At 58.2% G+C, this 19,630-nt stretch overlaps 2 protein-coding genes across 2 annotated transcripts in view; one reads left to right on the top strand and one right to left on the bottom strand.

The window, feature by feature from the left end:
- The window catches only part of NGDN (neuroguidin), a 61,755-nt gene extending 52,931 nt beyond the window's left edge, over positions 1-8,824 (top strand). The window contains exon 13 of the transcript XR_009867295.1: positions 8,739-8,824. The gene's annotated coding sequence lies outside the window, so the exon portion shown is untranslated. The remainder of the gene's footprint in view (positions 1-8,738) is intronic.
- The window catches only part of ZFHX2 (zinc finger homeobox 2), a 28,254-nt gene that overhangs the window by 5,804 nt on the left and 2,820 nt on the right, over positions 1-19,630 (bottom strand). Inside the window, exons 2-8 of the mRNA XM_062205418.1 lie at positions 5,151-7,261; positions 4,437-4,954; positions 3,779-4,019; positions 2,611-2,685; positions 2,202-2,260; positions 585-785; positions 89-215 (exon numbers count right to left, since the gene is read on the bottom strand). Coding sequence (XP_062061402.1) covers positions 89-215; positions 585-785; positions 2,202-2,260; positions 2,611-2,685; positions 3,779-4,019; positions 4,437-4,954; positions 5,151-7,212 — 3,283 coding nt within the window. The 5' untranslated portion in view covers positions 7,213-7,261. The remainder of the gene's footprint in view (positions 1-88; positions 216-584; positions 786-2,201; positions 2,261-2,610; positions 2,686-3,778; positions 4,020-4,436; positions 4,955-5,150; positions 7,262-19,630) is intronic.

Here is a 19,630-nt window from a genome sequence, read left to right as displayed (position 1 = left end):
AGGAGACAGAAGAGGCTGTGATGGCTCAGTTGTCCCTAGCCCTTCTTGGTCCCTGGAGCCCAGGTCCCCTTGCTGTCCCCTGCCTTACCTGCTGCCTGCTCTCTGCTGACCGTATGCTCTGGCCCAGGGGTGGGGGGCTCAGGGCCATCCTCCGGGGGGCTCAGCGTTGGCCCAGGCAGCACTTTGGTTGTAAAGGTCATCTCGACAGTTGTGGCCTGTGACGGCAGACACCCTATTGGCTTCTCCACCACCCATGAGGTCACACCTGACCCATCCGTCCCATACCCAGACCTGCACCAAGCTACTTCTTCATGGATCCGGCCTCCTGTCTGGACAGAACACCCCCCCCCCCAATTCCTGTCTTTCCCACAGCTGGGGGCCGGCCACAGCTGTTGCCCCTCCTGTTGGCTTCCTCTTTCCTCCAGGCTGCCTGACCCTGCTCCCCAGGTCTTCTGGAAGTGAGCAAGGTGTGTAGCTTTCTCAGCTCTGAGCTTCGCCCCACTAAAAGACCCTGTGATGTGCTTCCCTGCCCCAACATGCGCTTGCCCGGGAACCCCGACCCTTCCTCCCCTGCCCCTGCTCACCACCAGCAGCAGCTTCTCCACGCACTCGGGCACCACATTGTGAAGGTGGCTGAGGTGGAAGTGCAGCGCAGGCCGGCCCACCAGCTGCTCCTGGCACAGCGGACACCTGTATTTGGGCTGCACTGCATGCTGGGAGAGCGTATGAGCTCTCACCTGGTCAGACTCTGGGCTCAGAAAGCTGCAGTATGGACAGCAGTATACCTGGGGGCAGTACGGATGGCGAGAGGTGTCATGGGAAAGCAGGGACCCGCCACCCCACGGTGCCTTGGATTCCTGAGTGCACGCTGGGCCCCATTCCCAGTTTAGAAGGAGCCAGACAGGAAACACCTGGGCAACCACAAGTCTCAAAAGCTGGCACTGCCCTTGCATGGGACAGAGGCCTGGCTGAGGCCGCCATCTCACCTGCCTCCTTGGCCCTTTCTCTCCATCCTGGCCCCTCTCCACCTGTCCCTCTCCTTGGTTTATCTTTCCGTCTCTGCTGCCCAGTCTGGTTCTCCGGCTGACAGATGGCCTCGTAGCTGTCCACCCCATCCTGCCGGAGTCCTCCCTGGAATGCTGCCATCTCCTCGGGGCACTTTCTGGACCCAGAGGCGCCCTCGAACCTGCCCACACTGCCTATCCCAGGTCCCTGAACTAAGAGGGCTCTACCTGTCTGTTCAGAGCTGCCTCGTTCTCCCACAGGCTCTCACACTCCCACTTTCTCTTCCTTTTTTCCTTCTTATTAACGTACACAAATGCCCCAGCCATCGCATCGGCCTGGGAGAACTCTGGCCTGGCTCTCTCAGCACACTCTTGCCCACATCTCCAGGGGAGTGGGCTATAAGCTGCCCGTGGGCCCCTCCTGCCTGCAACCTTAGCTCAAGCTTGTCCCTCCACCTCTCCTCCTCTCCAGGCACCTGTGCCCTGGCCTAGGTCTGTGTGGGAGGGAGGGGATGGGATCCAGATGCTCATCTTAACACACCTGGCCCTCGGCATTCATCTGGAATAGGTGTGCTAGAGGGAATGGGAGTTAGGAGGAAGAGAGGCCGAGCACCTGGGGCGTGTCTGCAGCTGGCCATGATGCAGCCCTACTGCACGGCACAGTAGTAACAAGTACAGCCCAGGGCCGTGCGGTCGGGAGAGCCTTGAGGCCCAGGACCGCGTCTCAAAAGCAGAGGCTGGGAACCTGCCCAGGTCCAGGGACTGGGGACTTAGCTTTGCGGTGCTTGCTGTCATGGTGAATCATTTGCTTGGGGTCCCAGCAAGGGAGTCCCAAGACAGTTCCGTCTCGGGGCTCCCCAGGGGTGGGGCAGCAGTGAGTATTTGGGTTTTGCCCTTTTCCTTCCATTCTTCCTTTCTTTCCTCGCCTCCTTCCTCTGTCCACCTCCAGTCTTTCCTGCCATCTACTCAGCCCCTCTCTTCGCCTCTCCTCCCGTTCCTGCCATCCCTTTGTCTCCTTTCCCTCTGTGCTTCACCCCTTGGGGCCAGCTCTGCCCAGTGTGTGGGCAAAATGTCACTGGACCCAGGTGAGAGCAGTAAGAAGCAAGTATGACAGCACTGGGGCTGCCTTGGGGGTATGAGTGGATCTCAGGCAAGCCCGACCCTGCCTCGGCTCCGCCCCGTGGCCCCAGTTCTGACCGTGGTCTGGTTGGCACCGTCTCTAGAAAGGCCAGTCTTGTTCTCCGCCTCTTCAGAAGCTGAGGATGAAGAGAGAGAAGATCGAGGGTCTCAGACAGCCCACCCCCCTTCATTTCACAGCCTCCAGCCCCTAAGATGATGTGTAGCATACAGCTCCCAGGGCGGGGAGGTGGACTTAAGGAAAAAGGGAGAGAGAAGGACAGGAAGGTCAGTAGGCAGGTGAGCAGGATGGCCAGGTGTGGGTCCCCAGAGAGGACGGAAGCACCTGGCCTTCTGCAGCTCGGCATGCGTTCCTCCCGACGAGCCCGCCCTCCGGTCAGGTTTGCACCTGCCTTACTGCAAGGTCCCTGGGCGTCTCAGAGAGCATGAGGCCTGGGGGCAGGGGCAGCGCATCCACTGAGCGACTCACCCGCTTGTTCTGTCTTGTGCTGGGCATCTTTCTCAGGGGTGGGCGGCTCGGCCGAGGGGATGACAGGAGCTTTGCCTGTGCAGGAACAGGGGAGGGCCGGGGTAAAGAGGTGACTCTCAAGGAGGGAAGGACATGGGGCTGAGGAGGCCGGAAAGTAGCCAGTCACAAAAGAGAAAAAGGCTGCATGACTCAACTCGCAGGAGAGGGCGAAGAGCCACTGAATTAGAGCTGGCAGGGCCCACGGTTGTGCTGGGCGTGAAACAGAACCAAACTCAGCGCCCTGCCCGCCTCTGCCGACCCTGAAAGTGGGGGGCCCAGAAATGTGGTAGGTGGGCCCCCAAGAGGGCCGTGGAGGTGGAATGGGAAGCAGGAGGCGGGAGGCCCAGCAGGGAGGAGATTACCACTCAAGTAAGAATTGACAGATGCGTAGGAATTTATTTTCGGTGGCGGCCTAATTAAAGTGTTAAAGTTCCTTAACTCCATTCAGCCCTGCGCCAGGATCGTTAGCTATTGATCTGGGCCCCCTCCAGCACTTAACTCCAGCCGGCATATTGGCAATTCAATTAGCACCAGTCAATGCTGCCTGTTCTTGGTTCCCACTGCCCGTGCCCTCGCCCTCGCCCACCGCTGGCCTCTGGAAAGCCCAGACGCCTGTGCCCACCTCCCACAGCCCCTTCTGGGCTCTGCTCCTGCACCCTCTGCACCAGTGGTGCCTGGCTGGCTCTTCCTAGCCTCTGCTGGTACAACCTCAGCCCTGCTTTAGGGATGAAGACCTCCTAGGAGACTGTAAGAGGCCGGGAAGCTTGTCAGGGCCTCTTCCCACCCCCACTGCCTATGGAGCATGCCCACGGCACTTGGCTGCTTCCAACAGGTGTTGGCCCAGCACGGAGCAGACTCCATCCATGTCCCTCTTGCCCTCTTCTCTCTCCTTCCTGGCCAGCTCCAGCCTGCCACCCCCATGCCCAGCGTTGCTAGGACACCAGTCTCGTCTCAGAATTCTCCCCTCACTTCGAGGCCTGCTCTCCACCGGCAGCATGGTGCCTGCCTCCCCCTCCCCTTCCCTCCTGAAGCCCCGCCCTGTCCCACCATCCCTTCACAGCCCCGCCTCTCCCTTGCACCCCTTTCTCCAGAGCCACCGGCCTCCCTGCCCAGCCTGCGCGTTCCTCACCGGGAGCCCGGAGCTGCCCGTGGCTGAAGCTCAGGATGCTCTGCAGAGCTGCCAGTCCTTCCTCGGCTGCCGGGCCACTCTGTAGCAGCTGCAGGCGCCTCTGGGCCTGGGCGTCGCGGTGCGCAGGTGCGCGCAGGTGCTGCAGCACGGCCAAGCGGGAGGGCGTCTCCCAGGCACACAGCAGGCAGCGGTACAGCCCCAGCTCGGCCCCTGCCTCTGCTCCCTCCATTTCCAGCAGAAACTAGAAACACAGCAAGAGGCTGGCTCAGGCCCGGAAGGGACGGCGCCATATCACAGGGGACATCTCTGCCTCCCCTCCGGGAGCCTGACTAGCAGCACCTGCTTCCCCCGACTTGAGCCCCCTCTTCCCTCCTATCGCCCCCTGAGTACTACAGTCTCCTCTTCCTCCTGCCAATCCAGCACCCTCCTCGTGAGTGAATGGCATGTGGGCGCATCCTCTTGAACCTTCAACAGTGACACATGGGCTGAGCTGACACGGACCCCTCCCTCCAGCCCAAACACCAGGAGAGCTGAATAAAGTCTTCACTCCATCAGAGGCCACTGTCCTTTGGTTTCTCTCTTTCTCCCGTCTGTCTGAGCACCTTGTCCCCAGGGTGCACACATCCTGGGTTTCGCCCTTCCCTCAGCCCAGCCTCACCTTGTAGATCTGGCTGTTTTCTTCATGGGCCGAGCCCCGGGCATGCAGCTGCATCTTCTCCTTGCTGTTGGACTCAAAGTCACAGATGTTGCAGCGCAGGTGCAGCGGGGAGACTGATCCGTACGGAGCCCCGTCTCCCAGGGGCAGCGGGGAAGGGGCGCCCAGGGCCCCCCCACCCTCCCGCAGGTGGGCCGCCAGCTGGTACTTCTGAGCGTGCTTGTCCGTCTTGAGGTGCAGCTGGAAGTTGGCCTTGAGCTGGGTGCCGTAGCAGCAGAGCTTGCAGCGGTGGGTGTCGCCGGCCACCTCCTTCCACTCGGCTTCGGGGAGGCTGCGGCCTACGCTGCAGTGGTAGAGCAGCAGCTCCAGGCTGTCCGTGCTGAAGGCCTGGCACACCAGGCAGCGGAAGACCTTCAGGGACGGGCTGTCCTCCGGGGGCGGCGAGGTGGGCAGGCCGTCGGACGAGGAGCCCAGGAGCTGACTTGGAGGCAGGTGGGCATCAGGGGAGAGGCTGCCGGGGGCTGGGGGACAGAGACAGATCAGTGGCCCGAGGAAGGCACAGGGCAGGGCCACTTTGCAATGTGGGGAGGTGGGTTAATGAGGGGGGTTATGGTTGTTACCTAAGTGGGTGCTTGGCCGTTGGGAGAGAACAGGAGGTAGTGCTTGGCTCCAGGGGAGGGGAGAAGGGGAGAAAGGAACATAGCGCATGGAGCTTACCGGGTGTGGGGAACTTGCGGGCAGGTGCTCCAAGGTGGTGGAAGCCATTGAGAAGCAGCTGGGCTTCCAGGGGCTTGTCGGGCCTCATCCCTGGGCCAGGCAAGGGGGCCTGGGGCCCAAAGTACGGAAAGAGTTCAGGTGCGTTGGGAGGGGCAGCCCCTGGCGGGGGAGGCGGGCCGGGCCCCACCAGCCCAGGAGGCAGGCCCAGCGGCAGGCCCTGGTGCAGCAGCAGCACGTTCTGCATGTGCTTCTCGGAGGTCATGTGGATGCGCAGGTTGCGGGAGATGTTTGTCTCGTAGCTGCACACCTTGCACTGCCAGGACGATTTGGTCTTGGGCTCTTTGTCCCCGGTGGAGGGCGGCAGGGAGGCCTCTGGGGGACTTCCCTGCCCGCCGCCACCACCACCACCACCACCTCCACCGCTGCCGCCGCAGCCCCCAGCGGGCGCCGCCTGGAAGCCCTGCAGGTTGGCGAGGTGCTTGTCCGACTGCATGTGGATGCTGAGGTTGCCCTTGGTGGTGGTGGAGTAGTTGCAGACGTCACAGCGGTAGGGCTTGTAGCCACAGTTGTAGCTCTCCCCGCGGGCGAGGCGCGGGTGGGCGCCCCCGGCGCTGCAGTAGCTACACTGACTGTTGCTCTCGGGGTGCTTCTCCCGCATGTGCACGTCCAGGGTCTGCTGGTACTTGTAGTGCCAGTTGCACTTGGGACACTTGAGTGTCTTGCAGGAGTTGCGTGAGTGTAGCAGGGACATGTGGCTGGACAGGCTGAGGCCCTGGAAGGCTGCAGGGACTGGGGTGTAGTCGTCAGCGAGGCGGTAGGGCTGGGGTGGCTCACTGGGGTCTTCCGGGGAGCCCACGGGGGCGGGGAGAGTGCCCCCCTCCTTGGAGGTGGGTGAGCTTTGGTTGAGTGGGGGGCAGGGCCCTCCATCCTCGTCCTGCGCCTCAGGGAACCAGTCTGGCCCTGTCTCGCCTGCTGCTCCTGGCGATTCTTTGGCTTGGGTTGGGCTGGGGTCCCAGGTGGCCGGGGTTGTGGCTGGGGAGGGTGGGCTGAGGGCCATGACTTCTTCAGTGGGGAGCACGAGGGCCTGGACGCTTGCCTCGGGGGAGCCAACCTCGGTCTGGGCTGCGTTCGCCTCTGTGTTGACCGTGTTGCTGTCGTGAGGGGATATCTCTGGAGGGGCGCGGGCAGGGGGTTTTGGTTCCAGAAAGCTCATGAGGGCCGTGCAGCCCTTGTCCCCCTCCCAGAGCACAGCTGGGCTGCCCGGCAGGCCCTGGTGTTGGGCAGGGCTTAGCGTCACCCCGTGAGACTGTGCGTGGCTCCCGAAGGCCTGGGGCCTGCCGAAGCCCAGGCGGCACAGGAGGCAGAGCCAGAAGGGCGCCCGGTGGCCTCCCCCGCCACTCCCTGTGGGGCCATCTTTGGGATCTCCGGGCGGGTTGAGAGCCAGCCGGTAGCTCCAGAAGGCTCCATCCCTTCCCTCACAGGCGTCCGGAGATGGCGCTGAGGTATCATGGGACAGAATTTGGTCAGAAGAGCTAAAGCCTTGGGTTGGGTCAAAGCCACGTTGGACATGAAGGGCAGTGAGGTGTGTGGGGGGCGGCTGGGCAAGGAGGGGCAGGCTGGGCTCCTGCTCGCCGCCTGCCTCGCCCCAGGGAAAGCCCTTTGGTAACAGGAGGTCACTGCCGCCTGGCAGGGGCAGCGTGGCCACCAGGTAGGCATCCCCACCCGCCGTGAAGAACAAGTGGTTGCTTAGGTCCAGGGGAGGGAGCCCTTCTTCCTGCTCCTGCTCCACCCCGGGGCCTTCGGCTGGGAAGCCACCACTGCCAGGCTCTTCCTGGGGCTCCCCAGTCTCCTTTGGTGGGACGAGGCCACAGCCCGACTCTAAGGGCTGTCCCCCCGGCTCTGAGGGCCTCATGCTCTCAGAGCTGGAGGGGACAGCAGGGGGATCTTTGGTGACAGGATCAGAGGGGGTGCCGCAGGAGGCGGGGGCCGGAGCTGGGGATGGGGCATTGTGCCTGGGGGAGGGGGTGGTGCCGGTGGGAGAGGCTGCGTTAAGGGTGGCCATCGTAGACGGAGGAGTGCTGGGGGTTCATTTCAGCGCGACAGCCAGGGACCTGCAGGGAAACATGGAGAAAGCGGTGCCGTGAGGCTGCGGGGCCCCATCCTGCTCCCTGAACACCACACGCAGGCGCCCACTCAGCAGCCTGCCGCGTCACACGGCTTCTAGCGAACGTGTCGGAAGCCACAACTCTTTGTTTCTCCCTGTCTTTCCCATCTTGAAAGTTGGCACCAACACTAATCCACCTGCCTGGGCTGCAACCTTCATGTTCTCTCAGCTTCTGCCATGTCCGCTCATCTCCACTACGAGCACCGCCCTGGCCCGGCTGTTTATCATCTCTTCCCTGGACAAACACGGCAAACTCCACATCAGCCCCTCGTTTCCAGCGTTGCCCTACGATGGATTCTCTCCACTCAGCCGCCAGAATGCTCTTTTCATTTTCAATTATGAAAATGCAAACATAGATAAGAGTAGGCCAAAGGAGTACACAGCACCCTTACCACCCACCTCCCTGCTTCAACAGTTATCAACCTGGGGGCCAGTGCTGTGGTGCAGTGGGTTAAGCTTGCAATACCAGCATTCCATGTTCGAGCGCTGGTTTGAGTCCTGGCTCTTCACTTCCGATCCAGCTCCCTGCTAGTGTGTCTGAGAAGGAAGCAGAAGATGGCTCAAGTGCCTGAGCCCTTGCCATCCACGTGGGAGACCTGGACAGAGTTCCTGGCTCCCGCTGTTGGCCTGGCCATTTGGGGAATGAACCAGTAGATGATGCTGTTTCTGTTTCTCCCTTCCTGCCCCCTATAATTCTGCCTTTCAAACAGATAAATAAATCTTCACAAAAAATTTGTCAATTCATGGCCAATCTTGTCTCATCTATGTCCTCACCCACTTTCCTGCCTTTTGTGCATTGTTTTGAAGCAAATTTCAGGCATTCTAAAACCTCATCTTTTAGTAAATCCTACTGTATTCTGCTCAAAACCCACCAGTGACTTCTCATGGCACTGTGACTCAAATCTAAACTCTTCCTGATCTACAGAAAGGTCCATCTGGACCATCTCTCGCTCTCCAAGCCGCCCTGCCAGCTTGCTCCAGCCCACTGGCTTTCCTCCTGACTCTCAAACACACCAAGTTCATGGCCACCTTCAGGCCCTTGCTCGGTGCTTACTCAGCCTGGCCGACTGCCCATTCTCTGTGTGGTGGCCCCTTGACGTTCAGTTCTGTGCTTACACATCACTTCCGCAAGGGCAGCTGGATGGCTGCTGGTCACCACACCAGCTGGGATGCCCACATGCCAGAGCAGAGAGTGTGGGTTCGGATCCCTGGCTGTACTTCTGATCCATTCCAGCTTTCCCGGAGAGGCAGTGGCAGTGGCTCAAGTAGTGGGTCCTCATCACCCACATGGGAGATCCACACTGAGTTCCCAGCTCCTGGCTTCAGGACCAGTTGTGGGCATTTAGGAAGTTAACCAGTAGGTGGGAACTCTCTCTCTCTCAAGCAAATAAATAAAAATGATAAATAAATATCTCCTCCAACAGGTCTTTGCTCTCGACAGAAGCTAAATCAGTCCCAGAGCTACTTTCTTCGCGATCTTGAGCTACCTGGTATTCCAGTGTTCCTGGAAGGTAAGTTCCATCAGAGCGGGGACCTTGTGCTGCCCTGACCGCTCTGTCGTGAGCAGTCAATGTTTGTCTCTTGAAGAGGTGAACTCTGGGAAGACCCTCAGATTCTGGCCAGAGAGAAGCCACAACTGACTCCCCCTGGCCCGTGGGCACTGTGCAGTTGTCTGGTGCCTTCTAGATCTATCTTTGGTTTCAACCATGTGGAATGCGTGGGAGCTTCCTCAGCCAGTTGAAAGACAACAGCTTGCCCGCTGCCTTCTCCTCCCCCAAAAGATACAAGAACACGTGACAGTGCTAATGTTACTGAAGGCCAGTATGGTACACACATCATGCTTTGCATCAACTAGTCACTCTTCACAAGGGCAACCCTATTTTATAGATGATTCAGGCAACCAACGGAAGAGGTCAGATGAGCTACTGATGACCACACAGCTCTGAGGTGGCGGAACCAGAAAAGCACGGGCTGGGCACAGGGTTCTCCCCACGCAGTGGCCTGGGCCCCTCCTCCTGCCAGACCGTCCCTCAGACCCAATACAGGCAAGCAGGAGCCTTGCCAGGCCTGGAAGTCAGGATTCCTGGTTGCCTGCCACTGACCAGAAGCACCAAGTCTCCCAGCTACTCCCCAGATTCCTCCACACCTCCACACCTTACCACTCCCAGGTGCCAACAGCCCATCTACCTCCTTCCCAGCTCTCCCCAGGCCCTAACAGCAGCTGGCTGATGAGCACACTTCCGGAGCTCTGTCCAGAGGGCTTCAGGGAAGGGTGGAGGGCCCGGCTTCACTTTCCTTGGGCCACCTCCAGATTTCTGGCTTGGGAGTGGGTTCCTGGGTCTGGTCCCATACAGCCTGCAGGCCCCTATTCCCTTCCCTCCTCCAGGGGGTCCAGCCAGGCGTGAAGTCATAGCCATTAAGAAGCTCCAGAGGGGCTGGATTAGCATGCTAATGAAAATGCAAATCAGTACCTGGGTGGAGGGAATGGAGAGGGGGGAACTGGAGAACCCAAAAGGAAGTGAAGGAATTGGACAGAGAGGACCAGAGAGAGAGAGAGAGAGAGAGAGAGGCTCTCCAGGTGTGGGGGAGATTGCTCGCACAGAAGCCCTGGTGGGGAAGAAGGTGCGCGGGTTCCTGAGGGTCTGATGTTCCACTCAGTCCTAGAGGCTGGGCCCTACCGTCTTTCACTACTCTACCTGGTGGGAAGAAGCCACCTGGCCAGAGGAGCCTGTGCTGGGTCCTGCCACTGAATGGGTGCAGCTGGGCACGAGTGGGTGCAGTCTCCCAGCTGGCCAGCAGTAGAGACACCACCACCCCCCGGCCTACTGGGAGCAGACTCCGCGGCCGGACTCGCCACTCTGGCCCACTCCTGGATTCTCTCTCTAAGATGTCGACTTCCCAGGACAAAGACGGCCGGTTCCTGGCTAGAAACTAAAGGAGCGAAGCTCTTGGCTAGCTCCTGGGTGAGACCCAGATCTGTCCAGGGCAGGTTGGGAGCTGTTTAAAATTGCAAATGTCTCCCCCACCTCCCAACCTGCCCCCCCTTCTCTTCAGGAAAGAATTTCAATTGCAAATTTATCTCTGCCTCAGTGCATCCCCCCCCCAGCCCCCCCACGGCCCTCAACTCCCCCTCCCCCTCTCCTCCCTTGCTCTCCCATCACCCACTATTTATCACAAACCCTTAGCTGCAGCAATTATTTTTTCGCTTTTTTTTTCTCCTTCCATTTCCTCTCTCCTCCTCCATCTTTTCTTCCTTCCCTCTCTGAATCTGTGTCCCTCTCTGTCCCTTCCTACTTGCCCTGGAGATGGTGCGGAAACAGGACAGGCCTAAGAGTCACCCCCTTCCTGCCACCCCGGGGTGTGGGCCAAGATGCCCTCAGCTTCCTCCAGACCCCCTGCCCTTCTGAGCCTGGCTTCCTAGAGGGCATCTCCTCTCCCAGGGGACCCATGGGGGGGTGGAGGAGAGGGAAGGTGACTCCTGGAAGGCCCTGACGCCGCAGCCTGGGAAGGAGGGGAGGAGGAAGAGGGCAGGTGCGGTGTGGAGTGGGGACTGTCCACTGGGGAGAGGCGCGGGCCGGGGGCCGGTGCGGAGCAGAGGGGTTAGGGGAGCCGAGCAGGCGGTGGCGGTGGTGTGATTAGAGGAGATTGATGTGCAGGGGCGCCACAGCCGGCAGAGAGAGTCAATAAAACGAGAGGATCACATTAGAGGCGACAGAGAGAGCTTTAAATTACAAGGCTGCTGCCACCGAGGGGGATGGGAGGAGGGAGGCCGGGAGCCGAGGGAGGAGGGTGGAGAGGTGTGAGGGTGCAGTCCTCCCCCAGATGACTCTTCCAGCTCCCAGCTGGCCCCGGGCTCCAGGGCGTCCTTGCTGCCCCTTCCTCTCTCGTGCGTCTTCCCTCACAGGGGCGAGGAGGAGATGCCCATGGAGCTGAGAAACCCGAGGCCGCTCCCCGCTCTCTGGCACCACCTCTCCCCGCTGCCCGCCACTGCCCTCTGGTTATTGCGCTGGAAGACATGTCTCAGAGCTCAGCTGGGGAGCCAGTGCCCCCCACCCCCAAGTCATGATTCCTGAACTGCAGGAGGTGGGCAGAGAAAGGAAGACAGGGCACCCACGAGGCAGCACCGCACACAGCAGGGCCCAGCGTGCCGTGGGGCGAGGGCAGGGGTGTTATACAGGACAGCCCACACGGCCCGGATGTGAAGTTGCAAGAACAGAGAGGGAAAGCGGAGAAGGCAGGCTCTGAGAGCAAGCCGGGCAGCGGAAACACAGTGAGACCCCAAAACCAGAGAATTTACAAGCAACAAAGGGCCAAGGGTGAAATGAAGCCTGGGTGAGGAGCCGGGAGCCACGCTGGCTTGCAGGGCAGGCGGTGCAGTAGACCTGGGGTGCTTCCTCCAGAGCAGCCAGCTGGACCTGGGCTCCTTGGTGCAACCCCCCTCCCACCTCCAGCCGACCAGGAGCGGGTGAGAAACACTACTGCTCCCTGGTGGTCACAGAGGGAACAACACAGAGGAGGGGGCCTATCGGAGAAGGGGCAGAGTGTCTCCAAGGGCGCTTCAAAAAACAAAGGCCCCTGTTTCGTCCTGTGTCCAAACCCAACGACATGGCTGCAGCTTTCGTATACAAGTCTGTCAGAGGGCAGCATGGTTTGCTTACAGTTTGCATACAATGATTTCCACACCGGAGTCTTCCAGGTGTGTTTGTCTTTCCAACTGTCCTAGCTACTGCTTCCCGTACTCAGAGGCCCTCTATAGAACCTGCTCTTCCTCCTCTCCCTCTGAGATTCCTGCCCAAAGCACTGCTCTCTTCCAGCTCCCTCTGCCCTCACCTCTCTCCCCTCTTTGTCTCAACCTGTGGCGTTCACGTGCAGGCTGCGTGCAGGGAGGGGAAAGACAAGCAGGAGAGATGAGTTTGTGTGCCCTCCTTCAGGGGGCTTGTCTGACATAAACAGCAAGGAACCTCTCACGAGCAGAGCATCATGGTTTTTAGGTAGTGGGAGAACATGCGATTTGGATCCACGCAGACCCAGGCTCAGTCCCAACTTCCCCTTAGGAAGTTCCCCATCAAGCCTCAGTTTCCTGATCCAGGAAAATGGGAGCAGCAGCCCCGTTCTCCATCTTTGTGAAGCCCAGAACAGGTAACGTGTGATGCCTGCGTGGACTGGCTGGGCACCGAGAGTTCTTTGCCTTCTCTCCTGCCTGTCCCCTCTCATAGAGCGCAGCAGGCTGTTTGCCCGGAGGCCGACAACTGGCCTCTGCTTCACTCCTCTTCTGACCAGGATCAGTCGCCGAATCTCTGCCCTTTCCAGCCAAGGGCAGAGCCACAGGGTTTACATCTAGCCCTCCTGACTGCGGAGTTACTTCCGACTGTCCCTCTTGTCTTGGTGTGGGGCCTGCTGACACCCGTGATCCCAGGCAAAGAGCAGAAGCTTTGCCCAGGCTCACACTTGGACCAGGCGCAGAAGCAACGAGCACCTGCATCAGAATTATTGTGGCCTCTCCTTGCATTTATTTATTTATTTGACAGGTAGAGTTATAGACAGTGAGAGAGAGAAACAGAGAGAAAGGTCTTCCTTCTGTTGGTTCACTCCCCAAATGGCTGCTATGGCCAGCGCGCTGCGCCGATCCAAAGCCAGGAGCCAGGTGCTTCTCCTGGTCTCCCATGCAGGTGCAGGGCCCAAGCACTTGGGCCATCCTCCACTGCCTTCCCGGGCCACAGCAGAGAGCTGGCCTGGAAGAGGGGCAACAGGGACAGAATCCGGCGCCCATATGGGATGCCGGCGCCGCAGGTGGAGGATTAACCAAGTGAGCCACGGCACTGGCCCCCTCTTCTTGCGTTTTAAAACTAATTTTCTCTGCCTCTAAACCTGGTCCTCTACATTGAAAAACAAGACAAACACTAATTCTAATCCTGCACTTAAACTCTACTTACCTATCCTAGATCTCTGCTTTCCCGCTCCTACAAATATTTAGGGAGCAAGCACTTATTGTTGTGCAACCTGTTTTGTCAGAGAAAGAGAGAGTGAATGAATGAATGAATGAGTATGGCAGCAAATGAGATACACAAGCAGGAAAAGTAAACAGAAGTGACAGGGAGGGAGGGAGGGTGGGGCAGGGCAAGTCTGCTTCCCGATGTGCCCAGGTAAACACTGACTCTGCCCAGCCTCCCAGCTCTGGTAACACAATAGGCAGGTGGCCTGTCCCCTTGCAAGATGCTTGAAGGTGGGCATGGCAGGACCGAGTGAGATGAGGAAAGGGGAGGCTCGGGGGAAGAAGCTGGCAGTGGATACAGAGTAGACAGGGGCGGAAGGGAAGTGCGTTTGTTGAGGTGAGCGCACCTGCGGGGAGTGGGCATCCAGGGCAGGAGAGCAGTGTGGAGCTGTCTGATCTTACAACACGCTAGAGAGACGCGAGGCCCTGCGGTTCTACATACCTCAAGCTTGATGACCACGTGATGCCAGCCCAGAACCCCCCGTTCTGCAGGAACACTTGGGCATGGGCAGGCAGGGACTGTGCCCTTGCATCCAGAATCAGGTTCCTATCTGGTGCTGGCACAGGGGACTTGTGTGGACGACACTGATAGCCCTGAGCTTGGATGGAACTGCAGGTAATGCTTCTATAATTATGTGGAAAGACACCACTGTAAGTGACTGTGTATATAAGTCGGTCTGGCTCTCTGACTGCACGAACCTGTAATGTGCAATGACTCCCTTTAAATACTTTTACAACAACTATACACGCTGTGCATCCCTAACCTCAAAATCCACAATCATCTAAAATCTAATGCATTATGAGCCTGATGTGGTGTAACATACAGAGAATCCCACACCTGTGTTCACATGATGGGTCACAGTCAACACGCGTTGGCCTGGTGGTTGAGATGCCATATAGACTGCCTGGGTTCGAGTCTCAGCCCAAGCATTTGGCTTCCTGCCATTCACATTGGAGACAGGCTTGAGTTCTCTGGGCTTTGGCCTAGCCCAGCCTCTGCTGGTGCAGGCATTTGGAGAGTAGACCAGTAGATGGGGGAGGGGGGCCCTCTCTGCCTGCCTCTGTTTCTCTGTCTCTTGAATAAATTTTAAATATGCAGCTATGCTAAAAGATGTTTTAAAAAAGTTACCTTTAAGTTGCATAAAAGATATATATGAAACACAAATGAATTTCATGTTTAGACTTGGGTTCCATCCCTAAGCCATCTCGTTATGTATCTGCAAATACATGCAAATTTAAAATTCCAAGAGGCAGACATTTGGTGCAGCATTTAAGACACTTGCATCCCATATTGGAGTGCCCGGGTTCAGGTCCTGGCCCTGCTTCTGACCCAGCTTTTTGCTAACATGCATCCTGGGAGGCAGCAGGCGATGCCTTGAGTACTTGGGTCCCTGCCACCCAAGTGAATTGAGTTCTTGGTTCCTGACTTCAGCCTGGCCCTGCCGTGGCTGTTACAGGCATTTGGGGAGTGAACCAATGGATGAAAGATCTCTCTCTCTCTTTCTCCCCCTTTCAAATAAATATAAACAATCATTTTTAAAATCAAAAATATTTCCCAAGCATCTTGGACAGAGTACTCAACCTGCAACTGCAGCACTGCTCAGATGTGGGCCACGCACCAAGCAGGCACCGGCCGAGCCCCAGGAAGCGTGGCCTCCCCGACTCCCTCACCACAGTCTGAGGCGAGAGCTCCAGTTCTTCCTTCTGACAAACATGGACACAGATTCTGAAGATCTCCCACTTAGAAAGAAGCGGAGCCAAGACTGGCACTCTGCTCCTGAGTGACTCCGGAAGCGTCCAGCCATGGGCTGGTTCGCGTTTGAGCGAGGTCTGGGGTTCTGAGCATGCTACTCTGCCCGCATGCGCGCTGCCTTGCGCACAGGTGCTGCTGCGCTCCTCTTGTAGTTGGAAGGCTGCCTGCCTCCACTTTAGTTTCTCTCTTAGTACAAGATGGACCAGAACAGGATCACTGCTCTGTGCGAGCTCCAGGGGGCGCCATTCACACTGCAGTCTGTGCAGGGGCACTGAGTCTGTGGGGGGGGAGGGGGGGTGGCGGAAAGACGGGTATCACAGGTGGGGTTATCCAGATGATGTGTGTGCCTCTTAAAGTCCACATTTGGATATCCACATCAGTATATGAACATCAGATAAGCAGGCTGGTGTTAGTGAAAAACACAGCCGTTCAGAGTCAGACAGACTTGGAATCAAATTCTCCTTCCAGTTCTAACATGTAAATGACCTTAGCTCAATTGCTTAAAGCCTCAGTTCAGTTTCTTCCTGTAGAGAATGGGGAACAGTCCCTCATGGAGTCGTATCCGTGCAGGTGATCATTAGTGAGGCTGGCACTTTGGATGTGATCAATAAATGGAAACAATAATTATTCATCTGCACGCCTTATTTCCTGGGTTAGGGGTGTGTGTGTGTGTGTTTACTGCTTTCTGCCCATGCGTGTGTAGCCCTGAGGAGCAGGTCTTTGGGGTTGGTGAAGGTGCACCAGAACCAGCTGGGTCCTCCCCGTTACACCTGTGCGGGCCTGGTCAGCAGCAGGATGTCCTGTGTGGGTGCATTGCTGTGTGTCTGTAAGTACCTGGCGGCCCGGCTGGCGCGGGCGTGTTTGGGGTGGTGGTAATTACTGGGATGGCCCAGCCCTAATGAGTGTGATCTCGTTACACTCTCGCCGCCTCTAATGGAGCTAACCTCATTTCACAGCCATTAGAGATGGAGATGAGGCCCCGCCCACAGGCCCCGCCAGCTGCAGCTCTCTCCCTCCGGCTCACCGACACTCCGTGCCACCTCTCCGTCTCCCTCCCGCGCTCCTCCGGGCAGGTTTCCCTCTGCTGTTCCCCATTGTTCTTTTCCCTGCCCGGCAGTCCACACCTCTCTCCTTTCCCCTCCTCCCTCCTCTCCCCCATCCCCGGGTCCTGCTTCCCTGCGCTCCGCTCACCCTCCCCTCTTCTCTCAAGCCCATTTGTCCATCTCTCCATCCACTTTCCCACACCCTCCCCCGCCCTCCACTGCTGCTGTCTCTCCCCTCCCCCACATTGCCCTGTCTGGCCAAAGGACAAATCTCAAGGGGAAACCAGCAAAGACAAACAAGGAGCAGTGACTTCATTATCATCGTTAATTTGCCACTTCAGTTCCTCCCACAAGGGTCAAAGCCAGCAAGGCTTGAACTCAGGACTGAGGCAGAGACTGGCTTTTCAGCTTTCTGGTCTCCCATAACCACACTTCCTCCTTCCTCCTCCTCAGCCCTCTTTACTTCCAAGTGGGTGGGTGGGGGTCGGGGGTCAGGCTTCCTGTTCTCTCTCCAGTATCTCTTATTCTTCACAGCCTACTCCTTCCCCCCACCCCCCAGCAAATTGTCACTCAGGTGAAGTCGCCTTCGTCCCTGTCACACTTCCCTCTTCTCTCTGCCCAATCTACCCAGAACCTTTTCCTTGTCCGTCCCTGGCCTTCTCGCTTCCTAACCTCAAATGCACCTTCTTTCCCCAAGAGCGCCAGTGTTTGGGGACCCCACAACCTGCAGAGGCTGGCAGTGGGCAGAGGGAAGGCGTCTGTGGCCAGGCACACAGAACATGGGACGGAGACCACCGCCACGGGGGGGGGGGGGGGGGGGAGGGGGGCGTGAATCAAGGGAAGCAGCAAACCCGAGACTCATATCCAAGACCCAAGAACCCAGCCAACAACACCAGAGGCAGAGGGCCTTGGGCTTCAGACTTGGTTACAGGAAGCAGGATTGGCGACAACACAAGAAATGAAAAAATTGAGGATGGAAATAGCGTTTAGCCCACCAGTTCCTGTTCTACCCCTCCCTCCTTCCCTGAGAAGCCAAATGACTGGCAATTGACTCCTGACCTTTAGCCCAAGCCCAGCCCCAAAGGGAGAGGCGGAGGGTAGCTAACTGTGGCTGCAGAAGGCACTAGGGACAGGGAAGATTTGCGGCCCACACCCATCGTGCCCCACTGACTGCCCATCTGCAGGCTCCCTAGGACCAGACCCTCCGTGCACAGGCCCCTGTGCATGCAAGGTTCCAGTGGAATGCCCAGGCCTGAGCAATCCCATATTCCTGCCAGAACACACCTGCTCTCACTGGACTTTTGAAAGGAAACACACACAAAACCAAACTGTTGCAGGATGCTGAGCTGCGTTGGTAGCCATCAAAGATGTCTCCCTCCCCGCGTTTGCAACCCCCCACATCCAGGGAATAGCTTATTGGCAGGTACCAGAGTGGATCTCGCCGTCGCTCCCTCACACGTGGGCCCTGCGCTCTGGATGGAAGGGCCACTGACAGCCAGTGGGATTACCTCAGGGGAGGAAGTGCTCTCCAAACCTGTCACCCCTGCCTCACTGGCCTGGGGTGGGGGAGGCGTGGGCAGGCAGTCCCTCCCCACCACGGCCCCCTCTGGCATTCCCCAGAGAGGCCAAGGGGTTCTGGGAATGTGGGTGGTGGGATGACTGAGCTTAGTGCGAGGAGCCCGAGAAGAAAGATGGAAAAATCAATGAAATGAGTTTCTAACGGTGAGGTAAAGGACCGCAGTGTCGACAGCCTGTCGCCTGCCGCAAAATATGAGCTGCCCAAGTCCGTGGCAGCGGCTGACAGTGCACACAGCCACCATGTCCTCCCTTCGCGCCCCCGCCCCCGGCCCCTTCCACAGCTGCCCTGGCCTCCCAGGGCTCCCAGCTTGGGCTTTCTTCCCTGGCTTCTTTCCTAGATTCTGCAGCCCGCTGAGGGTCGTGCTGAGTCTCCACTGCAGGAACGGAACGGAGCAGGTGCTAATCCCTGCTCGGGCTCATCCCTGCCCTCTCTTCTTCTGTGTCCGTAGACCAACCTCTCTCCGCATCTCTGGCCGCCTCCTCTTCTAGAGACCTCTGGGCTCTAGGCAGTGGGCAGCAGCCGCACGTGAAGGCTGACTTTCTGGGTTCTTTCCAGGGAGCCCTGGGCAGCAGTCACCTCTGCCACCCCTGCCTTTAGCCCATGCGGCCAATGCTGATTTCTTTGTAATCACCTGGGCTCGGCCAGGTGTTGCTTGATGAAGTAGCCAGCGTGTCCACGCGGGTATGACCGATTCCACCCTTGGGGATGAGGTGGGAGTGCCACTTCCTATTCAGATTTGCTGACTCTTTTAGGAAGCCACTCTCAACCTTTTCTGGAAACCGCCTCCCTCCCTTAGCCGCCTCCACCTCTTCCTCTGGGTTCCTAGGACTGTTCATTCATGGTTTTTTTTTTTTTTTTTTTTTCCCTCCTGGTGGAATCTCAAAAAAAAAAAAAAAAAAAAAAAAGACTCCCCAAATCAACCCTGGCTGCCTCCAAGTGTGCCTATAACCCGAAGTCTGTCCTGTCTCAGCCTCAGATCTCTCCATCCCCGGGGAACGCCCCTCCAGCCCTTTCCCGTCTCTACTTTCCCAACTTGCCCATTTGTTTATGGGGGTGCCGATGGGAGGCAAGAGTTAGTTAGGGGGCCAACTCCTCTCTTGAGCCTTTCCCTGTTAATTCCACATTGGATGACGCTGATTCACCTATCCTGGGTAGCAGACGCTGTGCTAGGTGCTAGGAAACAACTGGAAGCCAGACAGACGCAGCCCCTTCTCGGGTGGTCATCGTGACCACCCTCAGCCTCTCACCAGACAGCTTAGCCTCTTGGACTAAAGGGACCCCTTTCCCTGTTCCTCTACCGCCAGATCCCACTGGGCCCCCTGGCAGCCCAGACCCCTCCCTCTTCTCTGTCCTTGCCACAGTGCACATCCTCATCCAGCTCCCACTGCCACTCCCGGGCATTGCCAGCTCTAGCCTCCGTTCCTAAATCCAAAGCCAGGCTCAGCTCACACAAGCAGCCACTCTGCCTGCTGCTCACCGCGCTGCCTCCCTGCAGGTTCTGAAACTGCGTTTCCAGCTCTCGGCCTCCTCCTTTGCCTTCATCCCCTCCTCAATGCCCCTTGTCTCCTGAGGTCCCTCCCGTCAGGCTCTAACAACATTGCTTTGTGACAACTGTCATTCTGAGCTAAGAACAGCTCCCGAGAGAGAGGCAAGGCCACACTACCAGAGCCAGGAATCCCACAGATTTTACTCAGGCCCCAGCCCCACATGTGATGTAGCTCTCCCCAGCAAAGCAGCAACGTGTTCCTGGATGCGTCTCAAGGTAACACCAGCTGCCTCTGACATCATGGAGGGAGGAACCTTGTCCGGTTGCCAAGGCAACACTAGCAATTTATGACATCAGAGGCTTGAGGTCTTCGGTTCTCAAGGGGCCAGGAAGATTCAAGTTCCTGTCAGTGGAAGGGAATGGGAATTCTACTTTTCATCTCTTTGCTGTGTTCTCCTGGCTT

The sequence above is a fragment of the Lepus europaeus genome, chromosome 11, assembly GCF_033115175.1.
Source record: "Lepus europaeus isolate LE1 chromosome 11, mLepTim1.pri, whole genome shotgun sequence".
NCBI lineage: Eukaryota > Metazoa > Chordata > Mammalia > Lagomorpha > Leporidae > Lepus > Lepus europaeus.
Note: the sequence above shows the minus strand (reverse complement) of the source record. Positions and strands in the feature narration are given on the sequence as shown.